General features: G+C 36.4%; 1 protein-coding gene across 3 annotated transcripts in view; it reads left to right on the top strand.

Annotated features, from left to right (window-relative positions):
* The window catches only part of TMEFF2 (transmembrane protein with EGF like and two follistatin like domains 2), a 224,389-nt gene that overhangs the window by 159,942 nt on the left and 45,738 nt on the right, over window positions 1–18,709 (top strand). For all 3 annotated transcript variants that reach the window (XM_027588030.1, XM_027588032.1, XM_027588031.1), the window contains exons 6-7: window positions 16,610–16,758; window positions 17,491–17,550. In XM_027588030.1, coding sequence (XP_027443831.1) covers window positions 16,610–16,758; window positions 17,491–17,550 — 209 coding nt within the window. The remainder of the gene's footprint in view (window positions 1–16,609; window positions 16,759–17,490; window positions 17,551–18,709) is intronic.

The following is an 18,709-nucleotide window of genomic DNA, read 5'->3' as shown; positions in this document are numbered from 1 at the left end:
TGAGGTGAACTCACAGGGTCCTAGGTGCATTTCACCAACTGAGAGCAGGCTCTCAGACCAGGAGGATCAGTGATTCACAGTTCATGTCCCAGTAGATAAGGCATGGGATTAAAATTATATTAGTTATTTGACTGAATGCTTTACACAGATAGTTGTCAAAGAGTTTTGGGTTACTGTGGTCAAACCGTAGTGTTCAAAAAGATTGAAAGAGTAAATGGCCCTTGACCAATCTAATCTAATTGTGAATTGTTAATAAACAAAGGAAGATATATATTCACTAATTCAATTATGTTGACTTGAAATGCGAATCATCCCATTCAGTTCCCTGTAGTCTAATACCTCTTTGCATGTTTCTAATAATTTAACAGAGTTAAGTTAATCCTACCTCACAATTCAGGGGATTCTATCATCTTTGGTCCATATGCAAGTTCTTTTTTATGATATGGCCACCACTCCAACACTTGGTACCAGCATCATTCTCCATTGAAAGCAGTCTTTAGAATTGATAGGTTAAAAAGTGAGTATCCTCCTGTGTGACTCAAGACATGGTAGAGATATATTGGTTCATCTCTGTATAGACCTTATATTCTGCCAACATTCATTTTAAATGTCTTGTCCTGTGAAACTTTTCATTATCTATGACTGCAAGTGTACAGTGCAGTTGGGTTAGGCTGACAACGTGATTGCTTGAACTATGACCCTGCGCTATGATATGGTGAGACACCACCAACACTTCGGGACACGGGCATTATGCTTCAAGATAAAGAGGACGGACCCTAGTCTCTCAAGCTACCTGACAGCTCTCGTACCACTTTCTTGAAAATGATACCAAGTAAAATGGTGTGTACCTTCCACAGAAGGAGCTGTCTTCTAAATGTCACACTTATTCATATGTTTTGATCTGCTTATTAAATGACCATTGTTTCCTGCATATAGATTATTCTTTTAAAAATAGAGTAGATGTTTTCTTTAGTGTAGGTTGCTTAAATAAGATTCCTGTAAAGTAAATTTCATAGGCTTGTTTCCTGAGATTTAAAAACATTATCAAAAAGATGATCATTCTTTAGCCTTTAAAGAAATAGACTATAAACTGTGCAATTTTGCCCCAGTTTCAGCCTTTAATCATAAGTTCTTTCAAAGGGACACACATGTTGCAGAATATGTAGCCAAATGGATCACCTTCAGAATTAATATCTAAAAGCCTGTAACCAGTTTTTAGTCCTGACTAGCCTGGCAAGAAAAGTTTAATGACAACCTCCAGAATGCCATTCAAACATCTTAATGTCCCTCTGTCAACAATAATATTCCAACAAGTTACAGTTACAATTTTTAGATTTAACTTTTTAAATCATTTTTGTAAATATGACTTTATATAGCAACATATAGTTCAATCCCTAGTAGTCCCTTAAAACCACCCTAGCCACATGCTGGCTGCCTGGGCACAACATATGTATCCAAAAAGTAGATCATTGCTGTTGCCTAAGAAATCTTGCTAAGCAAAGGGAGGTATTGTCCACTTTGCATTTGCTTGTTGGTTACCCACATCAACTGCAGAGTAGACCCTATGAATAGTAGTCTCCAGAAACCATAGGTAAAATAAAAAAATGTCTGTGAAAATGCAGTCTTTCACTCCAAGATATTTATGCAGTATTTAACATGCCTCCTGATTTAGTAATAGTTGCATGTAATATAAGCAATACATGGATAAGTATTTGTCTCCTTGTTCTATCTAAATTCTTGAACCTACAGAGAGCCCTTTTAACCAGTACAGGCCCAGGTTTATTCAGTTTTCAATGGTTACTGCTGCATCTTTAAAATGAAATAGATCTGTTGATATAAGTATAATTGGAATTCAGATCAGAATGATCAAATGACCAAATTACTTAAATTAGACAAATAAATTGAATCACTTAAGGATGAAGAAACTGCTTGATTGGCAAAAGCTTATGGCAGACAGTAAGTAGCCTTCGATCGTTCTCTACCACTGCAGTAAACACTAACTCACACTTTAAAGGAGAGGCGATGTTAAGGATAGTAATAACAAAGGTTGGTACAAATTAAATAATCATTAAAAGAAAGAGGGTTGATTTGAGTTTTGGTTCAGGATAAGAAGATTCTAACAGATGGGGAGTCTACACCATTTTAAGCATTGCAATTAAAAAAAAAAAGATTGAAGTTATATAATATGGATTTCATTGCCAAAAATGTACATAGATAATGAAAAGTCTAATTGTATGCACTGCATGAAGCCTAAGGCTGTCAAACTGTGGGGACCTTTACCCTTACTGAAGACTGATTCTTGGGAAATGAAATCTATCCACATGTTAAAAACGACTCAATCCAACTAACAGGCGTAGTTGGCCTATTCTTTTTTTTTATAAGTACCATTGTCTAATAACTTGTACATGGTGGTGCTCCATTTATTTAGCAAATATTTACTGCACAACTTTAACAGAAATTAATAAATATTTATTGTATATAAGAATCAGAAATACTTTTCTTGATAATTGAAGCAAAATAATATACATCGATCTAATTAACCATATAATTCAAATCAAACCTTTACTAGATGACTAAAATATAAGCATATTTAAAGTCAGAAGTATATGTATTTATTTATTCATTTATTTAACAAATATTTATTGAGTGCCTATTATGTGTCAGATATTGTTCTAGGCCTGAAAAAAAATAGCAGTAGACAAAACAAAGTCGCTTTTTACACATAGTACACACTGAAGTGGAGAAAACAGGCAATTTAAATATGCAATATAATGTCAGGATTCGGAGATGGAAGTGTGTTGATTTTGATAGGGTAGTTGAGGAGGACTTCTCTGTAAAGGTCATTATTTAGAACATGCCAGGCAGAGGGAAGAGCAAGTGAAATATCTTGGTAGCAGAAGCATATATGGTGTGTTCGGGAAGCAGTAAAAATCCAGTGTGGTTGGAGCAGGGCAAAGGTGGGAAAGATGGACAAGAAATGAAATTGGAGAGGTAGCCAAGGGCCAGATTATGCAGGGCCTCATCATCCATAGTAAGAACCATAGATTTTATTGTAAGGTTGATGGAGAGGCTTTGCTGGGTTTTGAGCAAGGAAATGATTTGATCCTATTTACATTTTAAAAGCATCACCTGAGCTGTGCTGTGAACTGGCTCAAGGGAGGCAGAGGAGAAATAGAGTGATTGAGAGGCCCTTTCATTTCCCTGGTGATTTACAGTATAGAGTATGTGCATACATATCTTCAGCTGTTCTGATTCTGAGCATCATAATGTCCTAATTCTGGATTAGCCCCTAATTTTTTATCTATGTTCCAGAAAAGATTATTTTTAATTTGTATATACCCTTACTAATTTTCTATACCTTGGTATTCCAATTTATTTACTGATAATTTTTCTCAGTACAATATTTTGAATTTCTTGTGATCCAAGTTACTCTCTGACCTAGGAGTATAAATACAAAGCTAAAGTCATCCCATTTCTTTCTAGAAGTTTTATGTATTTTTAATTATATTATGTTACCTTGATTAGAACTTCACATTTGAAAAGTGTTGTTGTTGTTGTTTTCATATTAGAAAAATCCCAAACTAGAGTTCAGAACAGTTCATTTATTTAGGTCTAACATTTCATCAAGGAAAATATAAGCTTGAACTCCAGCTCATGTTGAAGGGGCCCCTGACTGATGCAACATCTGGATGAGTAATGAGAGCATCCCTTATGGATTGTTGGCATTGGTCCCATTGGTGCCTTGATATGTACCTGATAATGAGCTCAGCAAGCCCCAAGTCTGCCTGCCTGATGACTGTCAAGCCGCGGCAGATCATTTGTAAGTGAAAAAGGTGTAGAATACATGTATTCAATGATTTTAAATTATAATCAACTATAGGCTGATTTATTTAAATAAGGTTTATTTATGTTTTATGATATGCTCATTTATAGTATGGCACTTAAATGTTATTTATTTTGAAGAAAATAAAAGATAATATATGATAATAATTATTGTTTTCAATTCAAAGAGATTGTAATATAACTTACTTAAGATAGAAGATTGACAATTTATGAAATGGGTGTGATAGCATGGGTAAAGATAAATCAAATCCCTAATATACACTATATATAATAGTCACAACTGAGTTAAAATGATGAATCAATTTCCAAGTTTCAAGTAATTACTTATGATAATTCTCGTGTTTGTTATAGTCAATAGCTTACTGGTTTCATTAAAACAATTTCTCCTCTTAGAAGTAATTCAAAATCCTCTTTTAAAAAAATAAATCGTGTTCCTGTAGTGGCCATTCGCTATTACTAAAAGAAAGTCCACATTTGATTATGCAGCTTAAAAAGCCCTCCGAGATGAAACCAAGAGCAGGACCATTTTGCACAGCCATGCTTAAGAACAGAAATGCAGACATTTTAATTAGAATAAAAAGAATATCATCATTAGCAAATAACTCTAGCATGAAAAAATGAATGAGAGGAGAAGAATTCAATGTGACTTTTTGTATGTTGCTCTGTATATTTATCTGAAATCTATAAATTGAGTTTGTTTCTACTGTGTTTAAAAGCAAGTAGATTCATCTCTCATTTCATTTATTTTGTCTCCGCAAATAGATACAATGCATTTACATCGTCTTAATAGAAAACATATTTAAAAAATGTTTTTCTACATTATTAGCAGAAATTTTGAATCTTTCCGTGTTCTGAACAGTAAGCTTCTCTGTTAGATGGTAAGCTCCATCAGTGGCGGGAAATGTTTTCCTAAGAACTTAGACTGTACACTTTAGAGAGAGAGCAAGTAGTAAAGAGAGAAAGGGAAGGAAGAAGACGACGGAGGTAACAAGGGCTAGAAAGAAACTACGAGTGAAACTAACTTATTTTTAAGATTATTCAGTATAATGATATTCTAAACGTTTACAAGAATTTGTAATATTTCTGGTAACTCAGATAAGTAAGTTTAAAATAATTCAGGTGAATAGGTTTCTACTTTTTGAAAGTTACATAAAATTTTAAAGATATTAAAATCGAGAAGACAATGCCAAATATCTCATCTTTAAAATAGAATACATTAGGGGCGCCTGGGTGTCTCAGTTGAGCGTCTGATTCTTGATTTTGGCTTAGGTCATGATCTCAGGGTCATGAGATAGAGCCCTATGTCAGGCTCCACCCGAAGCGTGGAGCCCGCTTAAGATTCTCTCTCTCTCTCTGCCACTCCTGCCCCCGCCCCCCAAAATAAAATAAAATACAATAATAAAATAAAATAGAATACATTAGAAATGCTATTAATAACTTCTTTCTTTTTTAACCAAAAAAAAAAAAAAGAGAGAGCGAGAGAGAGAGACATTAATCTTTTTGTACTTCCAAATATGGCAGGAGAAAACCTCAATTTATAGATTTTAGATAAATATGCATGGCAAGTGGTTCTTTCATCCACATTGGGCCAAAGTTTATCTGCAGTTGATCAATTAAGGGTATGTGAGAAAATATTGTACTTTGGTGGCCAGCCTGGCAAGGACTAGACTAATTTAATACAAAAAGAAGAATGAGCTCTCCGTGAGCAAGGGAAGCAATAGAACCTGCTATGCACCAAATATCCCATGAAGTTGCTTCCATTCTTTCTGATTTATACTCTCAGAAAAACCTTTTGGAGTAGGTGTTATTATGAGCCAGAAGTTATTTTCCACCTTTTACGGATGTGTCAACTTTCAGAATTAAGATTTTAATTCAAGTCTATTATTTATTCATCATTTTTTAGCTACAAAGAGTGGACTGAGGCCCTTATTACACAATTCATGAGTCCATGTTCTTACCACTCAACTGCAGAGACATGTAACACAGGACAGGTCGGAGGGCAAGTGGGTAAGGCTATAGATGATGAAAGAGCAAACAACCCAGTAGCAGAAGCATCCGCCCTAGGAAGGAAGCGTTCTGATGAATGTCAAACTCATTTAATGGAGGCTTTAGCAGAGAAGAAGCAGCAAAGACTGTAGGATGATTGGAAGGCAAGCATGTGCTAGATAAATAGAAATAATTAATAATATGAGTATCAGGAAACAAGGTGTCAGAATTTTAGAGCTGACCACCCCGGACATCATCTTACTGGATCAGCTTGTCCTTCAGTATCCTGCAGCCAGAGGTCCAGCAGGTGGAGAACGATATCATCCAAACCAGACCCCAGAGCCCTGACTCTTGAGTGGGGTTCTTTCAATGGCCTGGCTTGACTTCCAGAAGCCTCTGTGGCTCTGGGGCCCAAAGAGGACATATATGCTGTCATTTCTGACATGGAACATGACACAAGAGTTTTAGGGAAGGAGAAAAATTTTGATGTATCACTTACTGTATACATGAACACATAGGAGAGGCATCCACTGAGGGACGAGAATGAGAAATGAATTGTTAGGGAGGTGTCCTCAGTGGAGTAATGGATTTCAAAGTCCTCTGGCTACGAGTCATCATGGAAACTATCTGTGGAAATTCTACTCCCCCTTAAACTTCCAGTTCAAGAGTCACATTCTCTATGAAACCTTCCTAGATCCTCTAGGTAGAAGTCATTATTCCTCCTCAGTGCTCTCAAAACATGCTGTTCACTCCCACAAAGTCTCGTTCTGATGACACTGTTGTAGAAATATTTGTTTTTCTTCTTTAGTTGTGATCTCTGCTGCCAGTAGGGATCACCCGAGCCATCTTGGAGTCTCTGATGTTTAGCCCCGTACCTCGCACCAAGTGGGTGCTCAACTGCACTGAGGGGATTAGACTGAATTAAATGAGATGTGTGATAAATGAAAATGAATGTGCCTAAGAGGGCAAAGAAAACAAATGAACAAAGAATGGCAGCGATGGCTGCAGCCCTCCCAATACCTTCAACAACAGGACCTTCCCCAGGGGCTGGCCACAGGGAGGCAGGCATACCTCCTTCCCCTTCTTACCTTTTAAGTTTAATGTTTTTGAGAAACTACAGTATTCTTATTTCAAGGCAAAATGTTCAAACATTTCTAACTGAGAGTCCTTCATCCCAAGGGTTTCAGAATAGCTCATGACTATTCCTAGCCGACAGCACTGCCATACTTCGGAGCAATCAAAACTCACCGGCAATGCAGCAGGAAGTCAATGAAGAATGCTGGCTTGGGCCCGTTAACGAAAATGCCACCATGTGTTCACGAGTTTCACATTTCAGTGGGCGAGCAAGTAAGATGAGGAGAGAGGAAGAAACAGAGATGAGTCTCTTCGTATCATAAACTCTTCTTGAAAGTCATTTTTATATGGACAGAATATCAATTTTATTTTATATTTTTAAGATTTTATTTATTTATTTGAGACAGAGGGAATGAGAGAGAGAGAGAGAGCACATGAGAGGGGGGAGGGTCAGAGGGAGAAGCAGACTCCCTGCTGAGCAGGGAGCCCGATGCGGGAGTCGATCCAGGGACTCCAGGATCATGACCTGAGCCGAAGGCAGTTGCTTAACCAACTGAACCACCCAGGCGCCCCAGAAGATCAATTTTAAATAGTTATTTATAAAGAAATGTGATTTTATTCCACTGGGATTTCTCCATACACACACACACACACACACACACACACACACACACATATATATATAATTTTGTTTAAATAATTTAGAAGTAAATTATCCAGATCAAATCAGTGAAAAAAAAATATCTAGCAAGCTTGGTAATTTAATCATTTTAAGCAACATGTCTAATCTCATATTTTTATTTTTAATTATATTTTGGAATTATCAAAAATAATATAACACTTGGACATTCACCACCTAGTTTTAACAAATACAAACATTTTAGCACATTTGCTTTTAGTAGTTTCTTAAGAACCATAACATTACAGATAAAGTTAGGGCATCCTCCTTCCTCAGTCATATTTCCCACCTTCCCTTTGTAAGATTACAGCATAGCATCCCCATGAATTTTCTTAGAAGATTTTATTTATTTATTTATTTTAGAGAGAGAGCATGGGCTGGGTGGAGGGGCAAAGGGAGAGGGAGAAGCAGACTCCCCACTGAGCAGGGTGCTGGGCTCAGGGCTCCATCCCAGGACCCCGGGTACATGACCTGAGCCAAAGGCAGACGTTTAACCAACTGAGCCACCCATGCACCACCCCCGTGAATATTTTTATTATATTTTTTATTATTCAAATAATGAAATTTTTGATAGCATGTTATAATGTATATTTTAATGTTATTTTAAAAACAAATTTAAATTATATTGACCCTTAGATTAATAAATGAAAAATAAAGAATGACATAAGCATAAGGGAGATCATGTAATGCAAATTTTAATTATGAATGGAATGAGTTCATGCCAGGACCTGAAACCATTATCATGAAAACCACCTGAACAATGTATTGGACAATATTTTCAAACTAGCACTTTTGTCACAATGCAGAGCTAGTATTCATCTACTTTTTTTTATATCTCATGGATGAAATTCAAGGGTATGATATTAAATTATAGTTTTGTGGAAAATCTAGGCTGTAATGATGTTCATACATATTTATTCCTGAAAGTCTTTGGTCGATCGAAAGCCTACCGGAAGGCCAGTTTGCAAAATATAAACATGGAACTGGCGGAAGTGAGTGCAGGAATCCCGCAGCTGGGCCTGAAGGAAAGTGCCAGAACATGCAACAGGATCCTGACAGAAAGGAGCGAGTGGGAATTCAGTATGTCTCCTTATTCAAATGTCGATTTCATTGTATTGTTTTAACTTCCAAGTTTTTATTCTGGGGTTTTCATGCTTTCTGACTACGCTGTGTAGTAAGAGCTGTCCAGTCAGAGAGACCGCACTTTTTAGTAATCACAGAGTCACCCTTGGTTATTGAATATGTTTTCCAGCTTAATGAGCAAGGGCATACACATAATGCTAATGAGGGATTTTTGCTTCAGGATACTTTTAAAAATGTATATGAGTAAGAAGAATTGTTTACTTTGATTATTTTAAGATGTAAATGCAGCTGCTTCAAGAAGGAAAAAATAATCCTGAGAAAAATGCAAGCATGATACATGAAAAGGGAGCTCCAGTCAAACCCTGCTTCAACTGTATTGTCTACATGGAAGGGGGGCGTGGGGCCACTTGCTGCCTTGGAGGGAGCCTCGTTTGCTTTCCGAGGCAGCAGGCGTTAATAGATACCTGCTGCCAGTTTTGTTGCAGTCATCTTAAACCAGTCCTGGAATCAGGCAGGGTACACATTACTACAAAGAATCATTCTCCTTAAACTGCAGGCAAGGGTGCTTACATGATATGGCTATCGTGATGGAACTCTGTTTGCCCCTGTCTCAACAGCAAAGAAAGAAAGCTCTCCCTACCAGGAAATCATGCCTTCCTGAGTCCCACACACAGCTGCCTGGCTGCCCCTCTCATCAGTTTCCTCTTTGGACCACAACACAAATCAGGAAAAAAGCAGGAAAGGGTAGAGCAGGAAGGGCATGGTGGTGACATTTGTGCCTTAGTACCTCGCTATAATATACCTTAAGTATGGAGCCGCCAAGCGCCATGGATTCATCCTTTTCTTCACTGGAGTGAACACCGCTGCCCTCAGTTTTCCTATCTAGCCCCCAAGTTTACAGCAATAGCCTGGTGATTAGTCCCTCCGCCTGCACTCCCCTGCAAGTGTAATCTCCCTAAAACACCCCTTCCATCATGTTGACCTTCCTATCACCCTGTGCTCAAAAAGCTTTCAGGACTCTTCATTGTGCAGAAGATGAAGGCCACACTCCGTAGGTGGAATTGAGCCCCTTTACAATCTGTCTAGAGTGCTGTATGCTGCCACTTTGGTTGATAAGAGTTCATTCCAATCAGACTGATCTATTTGCAGCTCCCCAGCTCCATGTTAGGGTCTGCCTCTGCACATTTCCCCACTTCATGTGCTCCATCCCAGATCTGTTAAATCCCACTCACCTTCGGAGATAGTTCAGTTTCCTCCTTTCCCTCCCTATCTCATGCGCATTAGAACCTGGCAGTATTGTGGAGGTTGGAGCTAAGCGCCTGGCACAGGGGAGCCCCTCCATAGCTTCACGTCCTTTCCCACCACTCTACCTTGGTTTTACTTGGTGAATCACTTCTGCTAACTGCTCCACCAATGATGTTTTTGTATCAGTGCATTTAGGCACCTGTCCCTGTCATCTGACACCACATACCTGTCACCTGTAGCACATGGAGGAAAACCTTTTACTACAGGCCACTGAATCATGCACATTAAATGAGAATATTAAATTCCTTCTGTTGGAATGAAGGGGAGAGAGAAAAGGGTGTTTTGGAGCCAAAATAGTTGGGGTTTCTCAATAGGCTATGCAAGCTATCTGCCTTAAAAAGAGCTAAGGAACTTGCTGAAAATGCTGCTTGAGTCCTACCTCAGACCCACCGCATCAGAATTTCTCACATGGATGTAACATACACTAAATTAGGAAGTCTCTTAGTCTTAGAGGGTGAGAAAGAGCATTTTCTGTAATTACAGCTCACCACATCTGCACATCAGAATCCCCTGCAGTATTTTTGACTCCTCCAGTTAGTTACTGCAGCCTCACACAAGACCTCCTAAGTGGAAATCTCTGTGTTGCTGCCCAAGGTCGAACTATTCCACAGAAAATTTTTCTTTGCATCCAAGATTAGAAACCACTAAGCCAAAAATTAATGATGACCAATAATTATTGGGTGATTACAACTTCTCAGAAACTTTATTAAGCAATTTATGTGCCTCATTTCATTTAAACCCCACAATCTCGAGTTAGTAGCTCCATTTTTGTAGGCTCAGGGAAGTTAAGTAACTAGTTCAATGCCATACAGTAACTGACCAAGCATCCATTAAACACAGATCTATCTGATACCAAATTCCAGGCTCTAGTCCCATTTCCCATCTACCTTTATTGTATTAGACATCATTTTGATATATGGCCATCAGTCTTTTACCCAGGAATTGTTTCACTTGTTCAATAGGCAATTCTGTTTCTGAAAGTTCTGACACCACCCCGGGGAAGGGTCTCTCAGCTTCGTTTTTCTTTATTCAGACATCCATTGACTGGCTATTTGTTGCCCTTGGCTTTTTCTCAATAGTCCCAAGAGCTTCCATCTAATAGACCAACTTCTATACTTTACCTCCTTATAAAGAGATAGATATTAATGGCAACTAAGTTTTTTCCATGTACAAGATAACCCTCGTCCCCCTTGGAAAGCCTCACTGTAGTCCTTGGTAATATGTCTGGAAAGGGCATTATTCCATCATCCTAGATTTCAAAGCTAAAAGGATTGCCCTTCTCAAATTTAAAAACAAAAACAAAAATATAAACAAGCTCACATATATCGCCTGAGTAACAATATAGCAGACTTACTAGTACTACCTCCCAGTCAATGCTTTTCCACATTCTATAGGCTTTTGGTTTTCAGTGGATTTTCACATCTCTTATTTCATTTTTTCCCTCACAACCCAGTCAGTCCTGAATTGTAGTTTCTTTACAGATAAAATAATTATAATCAAGTTCCATCAAAAGGAGTTACATGAGAGTCAATGAGTAAATGGGCTTAAAGTATCACAAGAGTCTTGAATGAAAAACACACACTGTTTTCACTGTTATTAATATAATACAACTCATCCATTACAGTCCTGATGGAGAGCACAGACAGTGGCCCTGACCTCATTTTCTGGCCAGGCTAGAAAGGGTCCGCATAATAGCCCCAGAGACAGCAGGGCTCAAGGGAAAGAAACCAGTCAAGGTTCAAAACAACCCAGAAAGCCATCCTCACTGCAGTACAATTGGGTACTTTAAAACTGATTAGGGATGTTGTATGGACAAAATTTGTAATGGGCAAGTCAAGGACCTTGGGAGAGGAACAAGTGATAGGCATGTTTAATAGATGAGACAAAATCTAGTGAAATTTCAGGGCGGCCACCAATCAGACACATGAATAAGTATTTGCTACCTGGCAGCTTTTGCATCCTCACACTCTGGAGGACAATGAGGCATTCCTAAATGTAAGGGAAAGGTTTCCTTAACTCACTGCTGAACACCTTCGGAGGAGCCATTTCAAGAGAGGCAGGGAGCTAAATTAATGTCAAGCCCCCAAAATATTCATGAAATAATTATAAACGCATGTGGGCCATCATAGACACCACCTTTTACTTCCTATAATTTCAGTTCTTTACTCCATCAAGTGGTCTTTTTAAATTACTGGATGCTTCTCTTCTTTCTTACAATTCAGAGAACTAAGGTTTTCAGTCGATGTTAATTTTCTTTGAAGGATTTCAGAGGGTAGTATTTCCACATACAAACCGTAAAATTATTATTTTCAAGTAGGACTGGTTCTTTCTCTCTGTAGCTTAGAAGAAAAGAGATCTATGTAATCGCAGTGTCAAAATGTCAAAAGACTGAGATAGGTTGGAAAAAAGAAGAAAAGGAAAGAAAAAAAAAAAAAACACACACACAAACCCTTAAAGGCATCCATGCAGTCCTCAGCCTTACAAATCCTTGGCTCACATAAAATACTTGTGACATGCTGTAATTAACTAGTTACTCCTCTCAGAATGAATAATAATGTAATTATTTGCCAAAAGCAGTGAAGAAGGGATAGTTTCTGTTTTTAAAAATATCTGCCTTTCATTTCTGTAAAAAGAAAAACCCTGGATTAATTTACATAAGCTGCTAAAGCACAGAGTGACCTGCAATTTCACCATTACACTATATGATAATTCTGTCACCTTTTTGTCGGAGCCTTGTATTTTTCATTGGTTTGAAACAGTAATAAACTGACAAGTCACTACCATGTTTAAATTATACTGGTCCTTAAAAACTGCCCCCAAATACCACAAAATATAAGTAGTGAGTTGCATGGTGAAACATGTCCCTTTCCCAACCGTACTCTGGTGTCATTGAGGTCGCTAAGGGCTGGTGCTCTGTCTCCTTTGTCTGTGGGACACAAATTAAAGGAGGCAGGTGGCCTTCCTCAAGTGCTAAGTAGCACAGAGTTAAGTGAGAGTTTATGTGAACATATCACTGGTTCTTTCTCCTATGTGTTAATGTCCGGACAATAACTAATCTCTAACTTCGTCCGAGTTCTAGCTTGCCTTTCTTTCAGTAATTCATTCAGTAACCATTTATTGATGACTTGCTATGATGCCCTCTACTAGGTTCCAGAAATTCAAAGGTAAAAAAGACATATAGCCTTTAAGAAGGTTTCAGAAAGTGAAGGTATGAACTAATAAATAGGCACATTAAGAATGCAGTAAATGCCACCACAGAGCCCATTCTTCACACACACATACACAAATTCATGTACTCTATCAACATATAAAATCTCTCTGCCCCATGAATCTGAACTTTCAAAAATTCCAGGCTCTTTAAAAGTTTTGAAGGAGTGACTTGGTGCTAAGATTTGGTGCTAAAACTTAGAGTCAGTTGGAGTGTGTGTGTGTGTGTGTGTGTGTGTGTGTGCGTGTGTGTGTAAAACCTGTATTTTTATAAAAAAGTAGAAACAACATTATGTAAAATTTTGTTAAGGATAAAATAGTCTAAACAATTGATGTCTTAAGTAGTCAGATTAACTTAATTCATATCAATTCGTTATTCATTCTAATTACCAGGCATTAGTTCAGAATGCCTTCAAATGAATATTCACTGATATGTCCCTATGATACTAAAATGTCTGGATCACTTGTTTGGGAAGACAGAGACTAAGAGGCATTATGACTTAGATTCATAACATCACGACAAATACTCTAAGAGTAGACATAGTCTTATTTTTTCAAGTCTAATTATCCAAGGTATTCCTTTAATTAGTTAATAATAGGAATTTGGGTTTGCCTTGTTTTTCACTGTACTGAACAGTATGTAGAACAGTGTAGGTTCTGGCATCAAACTGCCTATATTGGAAATTAGGTTCTTCCCCATAAAAGCTGTGTGACTTCTCTAAGCTTCAGTTTTCTCATCTTTAAGATAGAGATAGTAATAGTAGCTACCTCACAGAGATAGGAGGATGAAAAGAGTAATGGCATAGAAAGCAGATAACGCTATCATGAAGTAAGCTACTATTATTATTGTCCTTATTTGATCTCACTGAGAACATTTAATATCTGCCAAGAAAATTAGTTAGCTACTCTCTGTTTTTATGACAATATAGTAATGATGATTTATGTTAATTTCATCTTTTTTAAGAATATAAGATCATGTCACTATATTTATTCATTTCATTTATTTATCTACTACAGGCAGTTATTGAATGATGAGTGTATGGAAAGTATTGGGTGGTGCGGGGAATACAAAGATAATTTAGCTACTACCAATAGGGTGTCAGACTATGGTGCTGGAATCCTGCATGGTTTTTGAACTAATTAAGTTTAATAAACTCAGATACTAAAAATAATTTGAAGATACCTGCAGAGCCCTTGTACCCTATATAATTTACTTTTTAGATAGATAGGAAAATAATGACTTTCTCTCTGTTCTGCTGTTAGTAACATAATTATGCTGGTGTCTTTCAAGGAGATAGTCCCCAAAGTCTAACACAACAATAGTAAACTGGCTTGAGGCAATTAGAATCAACTTTTAAAAAACACACAATGTCCGTCTCCTCACCTCTTTATTTACTACAAATTGTTAAGGAAAACAAGGCTGATCTACAAAGTCACTTCCCCAAATGCACGGTGGAAAGGACCAAAAGGTCTTGAACATGTAGGCAGCCTCTCAATCTCAGATCTTTCAGATGCCAAGAATCAGGCTAGGTAACAATGTTGTGATCTCAGTAGCCACATCGCGACCGAGGTAGGAAAACCACTCCTCAATGACTTATGCATTTGGAGATGGTAACCATCTGTCCTAGCCATTTGTTCCTAAGTATGTGAAAGTAAAAATAACCCAGTGTTCCTAAAGCAATTCTCAGACCAAAAAAAAAAAGTGCATTGGCACAATTTCTGCCAGCACTTTTAACAGAGATCTAGGTAATACTGATACAGACGGTCTAAGGACTACACTCCGAGAAGCACTGTTGTGTAGACAAACCCTCTCACTTAATCAACAAATGGATAAAGCAGTGATTCCAAGGAAATGAATCTGGTGCCAGTCTGACTGCCTAAGAAGGTAGAATCCTAAGCTCTACCCCCAGAGTTATTAGGGCCAGAAACCTGCTTGTGAATCAGTATATTTAAAAGTTTTCCAGGAAATTCTAATACACAGCCTGTGGTGAAAGGAAAGGGGTTGTATGTTACTTTCACACACCCGTAGGTGGCCCTTGTTCCACAATTTACTAGCTCTCTGACCTTATAATTGCGCTATCATTGGTCTATAAAATGGCTGTTGTAAAGATTAAAGAAAGCAATGCATGTTAAGAACCCAGCATGTAGTAACCTAGTTGTTATTGTAATCATTACATTATATGCCCAGCTCTAAGTAAGATCTACAGAAGTAAAATTTGTGCTTCACCACTTTGGGAAGCATAAAATCTATTTAGAAAAATAATGTAAATATTAATAGAAAATTAATTAAGAGAAATTTAAAATATGAGTTTATATTCTAAGGCAATAACATATTTACACACGTATAAAAATATTCTGAGTGAAAACAGTCTACTTTGTCTACAGAGAATGATAAGAACATAGGAAAAGTCATATAAAGTTTGCTTGAAAATGTCTCATTCTTCTAATTCAGGCAACCTAATTCTCATTGATTCAAATTTCTTTGTATATTATAGAAAAGTATTAAAATCATGAGTGGTAATCAACTTGTATTTATTACTTAAAACTAGAATTAGAAAAAATAGTGTATATCTGGGAAAGGGATCTATGGGACAGGCATCAAGCGGCCCACAAATACTCTGAAATTTTATGCAAAAAAGTTGTTTTGTGTGAGTATGAGAATTTCTAAAGAGAGAGCCATACCTTTCATTTGATTCTCAAAGGGTTTTGTGCCGCGCCCCCCCCCCCCCCACAAACGTTAAGGACCACCAAAGATTCCTGGTTAGCACATGTCTTGTGCATCTTCATGTAGCTGAAGAAATATAACTCCTGATTGCACTCCAAATAATCTCCTGGCTTACTTTCTTGCAAATGTCCTCTGAATCATTTTCCTCACGCTCTCACCATTCAGATATCCTGAGAATAAAGAAACACAGTAAGATCTCATTTGAGGAAATTGTAAAGCAGACTTTCATGACTACCTCAGCCTATTCAAATTCTGCCAGCATCAGCATGGAAGTGTATGTACATGTTTCAAAAGTTCCAATGGCAGAGATTTACTGATGATTATTTTCTGCGTTTGCCCTTTTTATTTTTTTATCCATTTATCAATCTTTTGAATTATTTTCAATTAGTTCTGTGCTTCTTTTCGTCTCTGGTAGGCAAACGAAGGAACTTCCCTGGAAGGATACAATTCAGTTTTGTCGACTTGTATGTTGCCAACCTAGCAATTCTTCCACTTTGTGTTTGATGTATAATGTGATAGCAACGCTATTAATGTTATTTTTTTTGATTGAGGTAAATTGGTATATGACATTATATAAGTTTCAGGCACATGACATTATAAATTGATATTTGTATGCACTTCAAAGTGATCACCATCATAAGTCCCGTTATTACCCATCACCATACAATTAAACCCCTTCACCCATTTTTATTTCTCTCTTCCTTTAGGTGTGTGTGCAATATCGACTGTTCTCAAACCAACTTCAATCCCCTCTGTGCTTCTGATGGGAAATCTTATGATAATGCATGTCAAATCAAAGAAGCATCATGTCAGAAACAGGAGAAAATTGAGGTCATGTCGTTGGGTCGATGTCAAGGTAATGTTCATACCAAAATTCATTTCAAAGAATGTTTTTAGTCTTAGTGTAGAAATGAAAAGTGAAGATAACTCCTTATTAGGCAAGCTATTTCCTTTCCAGAAGACAGTTCTGATTTATAATGGATACTAAAGTCTACTGTAGCATTTATGGTGATTATAGGAGTTTGAGAGCCTATCAGCAACAGTCTATATCTTTTTCTATATAATGGGACTGTATCTTCACAATGCCGTAAACACAGAAGCCAATATTCAGCAGACATTCTCTTTGCACAGGGAAAAAAAAAAAAAGTCAAAATCATCTTTAGCAAAGAATCTGAGGATTTATTAGAAAACCTTGAAATTAAAAACAAATGACACCATTTTTATGTATTGAATCAATAGAAATATTTCAAGTACATTTTTTAAAGCAGGATGTACGAGAATGTTTTATGTTGTTTCTTATTCAGAAACAAACATTTTCTTGGGTTTTGACTTGTTATTCCTTTACCCACCTTATCTCAGTTATGATTGTGAAACTTCTCTGCCCCAAACTCTAGAAAGCTGATATCACTTTATTATTCGCTCTCAAGCAAATTGATGTAAATATGTCTTTGCATAAAGGTAGCTTAGAACTATAGTTATAAAATTTCCTTAATCACAGTGAAGGTACTATTATAAGAATAATATAAATTTGACATTCGATGTTTAGGAAGCAATTAATCAATCTTCGTTGTTAATTTTTTTCACACAGATAACACAACTACAACTACTAAATCTGAAGATGGGCATTATGCAAGAACGGATTATGCAGGTACATTATAATATTTTCTACAATAGAATATGAGCACTTCTATAAAAGGGTCCTGGGGGGATCATTTTTTTCTTACCATTGATCCTAAGGTGAATCTTGCAAGACTTCTGACATGTGCTAATCTTCTCTTGCTTGGTTCAAACTTTCAATAGACAATAGTGAATTTTTTTGAAGCAAATAAAATGCCTTTTATTTTTTTGCCAGAGTTAAAGCAATTGTCAGAAATGTCAGTAAGATATAACTAACTTGTTTTGACAGTGCAAATGGTACAAATGACAAAACATTTATCAAATTAATGGGCATCAGTGGAAATTAATGTAGTTTTTGGTAGTATATTGTAATGAATGCAAACATTCTTGTTTGAATTTTCATTAAAGTCAACAATAAAAAATTTTGCTAGTCTCTAAAATAACTGGAAAAGATAGCTATAAATAATACCGGCTCTCTCTCTTTAAATGCAAAGTTAAAAAGGTATCTGTAAATTACTTTTAAAATAATAACTTATTATTTTAATAAAATTATTATTTTAAAAGTACAATGTAGCTTCTGACATGCAGAATTATCAAGCATTTATATAAAAATGTAAATTTTATTTAGCTATTAGAGAATATTATTTTGAGAATTATTTCTACCTAATATAATTTTTCTAGGGTGAGAAATAATTTATGGGTATGCAAATAGGATTTTAACAAATTATTAAATTTTATAAAAACTTAGGATTAAAAATATAAAGTAAAATTATTGATGTTGATAATGATATTTGGAGTTTTGTGTTTTAAAGAGCTTTTCACTCACCTATTAAACAGTTCTAACTAGATTTATGGCCAGTAGTCAATCAAGAAATGCTCTTATCTTTCAAAATATGTATTATCGTTCATTTTTTTCTGAAATTGTATTTTAACAGTATTTCTGACATCATATTTATACACAAAATTAATCGCAATGAAATTGAAAAAAGTTAATCAGATGTTATACTACGGACACCTCACACCTCTCAGAATTTAGAAATAACAAAAAATTTTTTAAAATTTTTCATTTTTATCTTAATAGTTTTCAACATGTAAATAAAACTATTCATGTGCTAGAAGCCTGGAAGTATCATGCACAATGATACATGGAAAAACATTAGTTCCACTATTGTATAGCTGTTCCCAAATGT

This window comes from Zalophus californianus, chromosome 3 (genome assembly GCF_009762305.2).
Source record: "Zalophus californianus isolate mZalCal1 chromosome 3, mZalCal1.pri.v2, whole genome shotgun sequence".
NCBI lineage: Eukaryota > Metazoa > Chordata > Mammalia > Carnivora > Otariidae > Zalophus > Zalophus californianus.
Note: the sequence above shows the minus strand (reverse complement) of the source record. Positions and strands in the feature narration are given on the sequence as shown.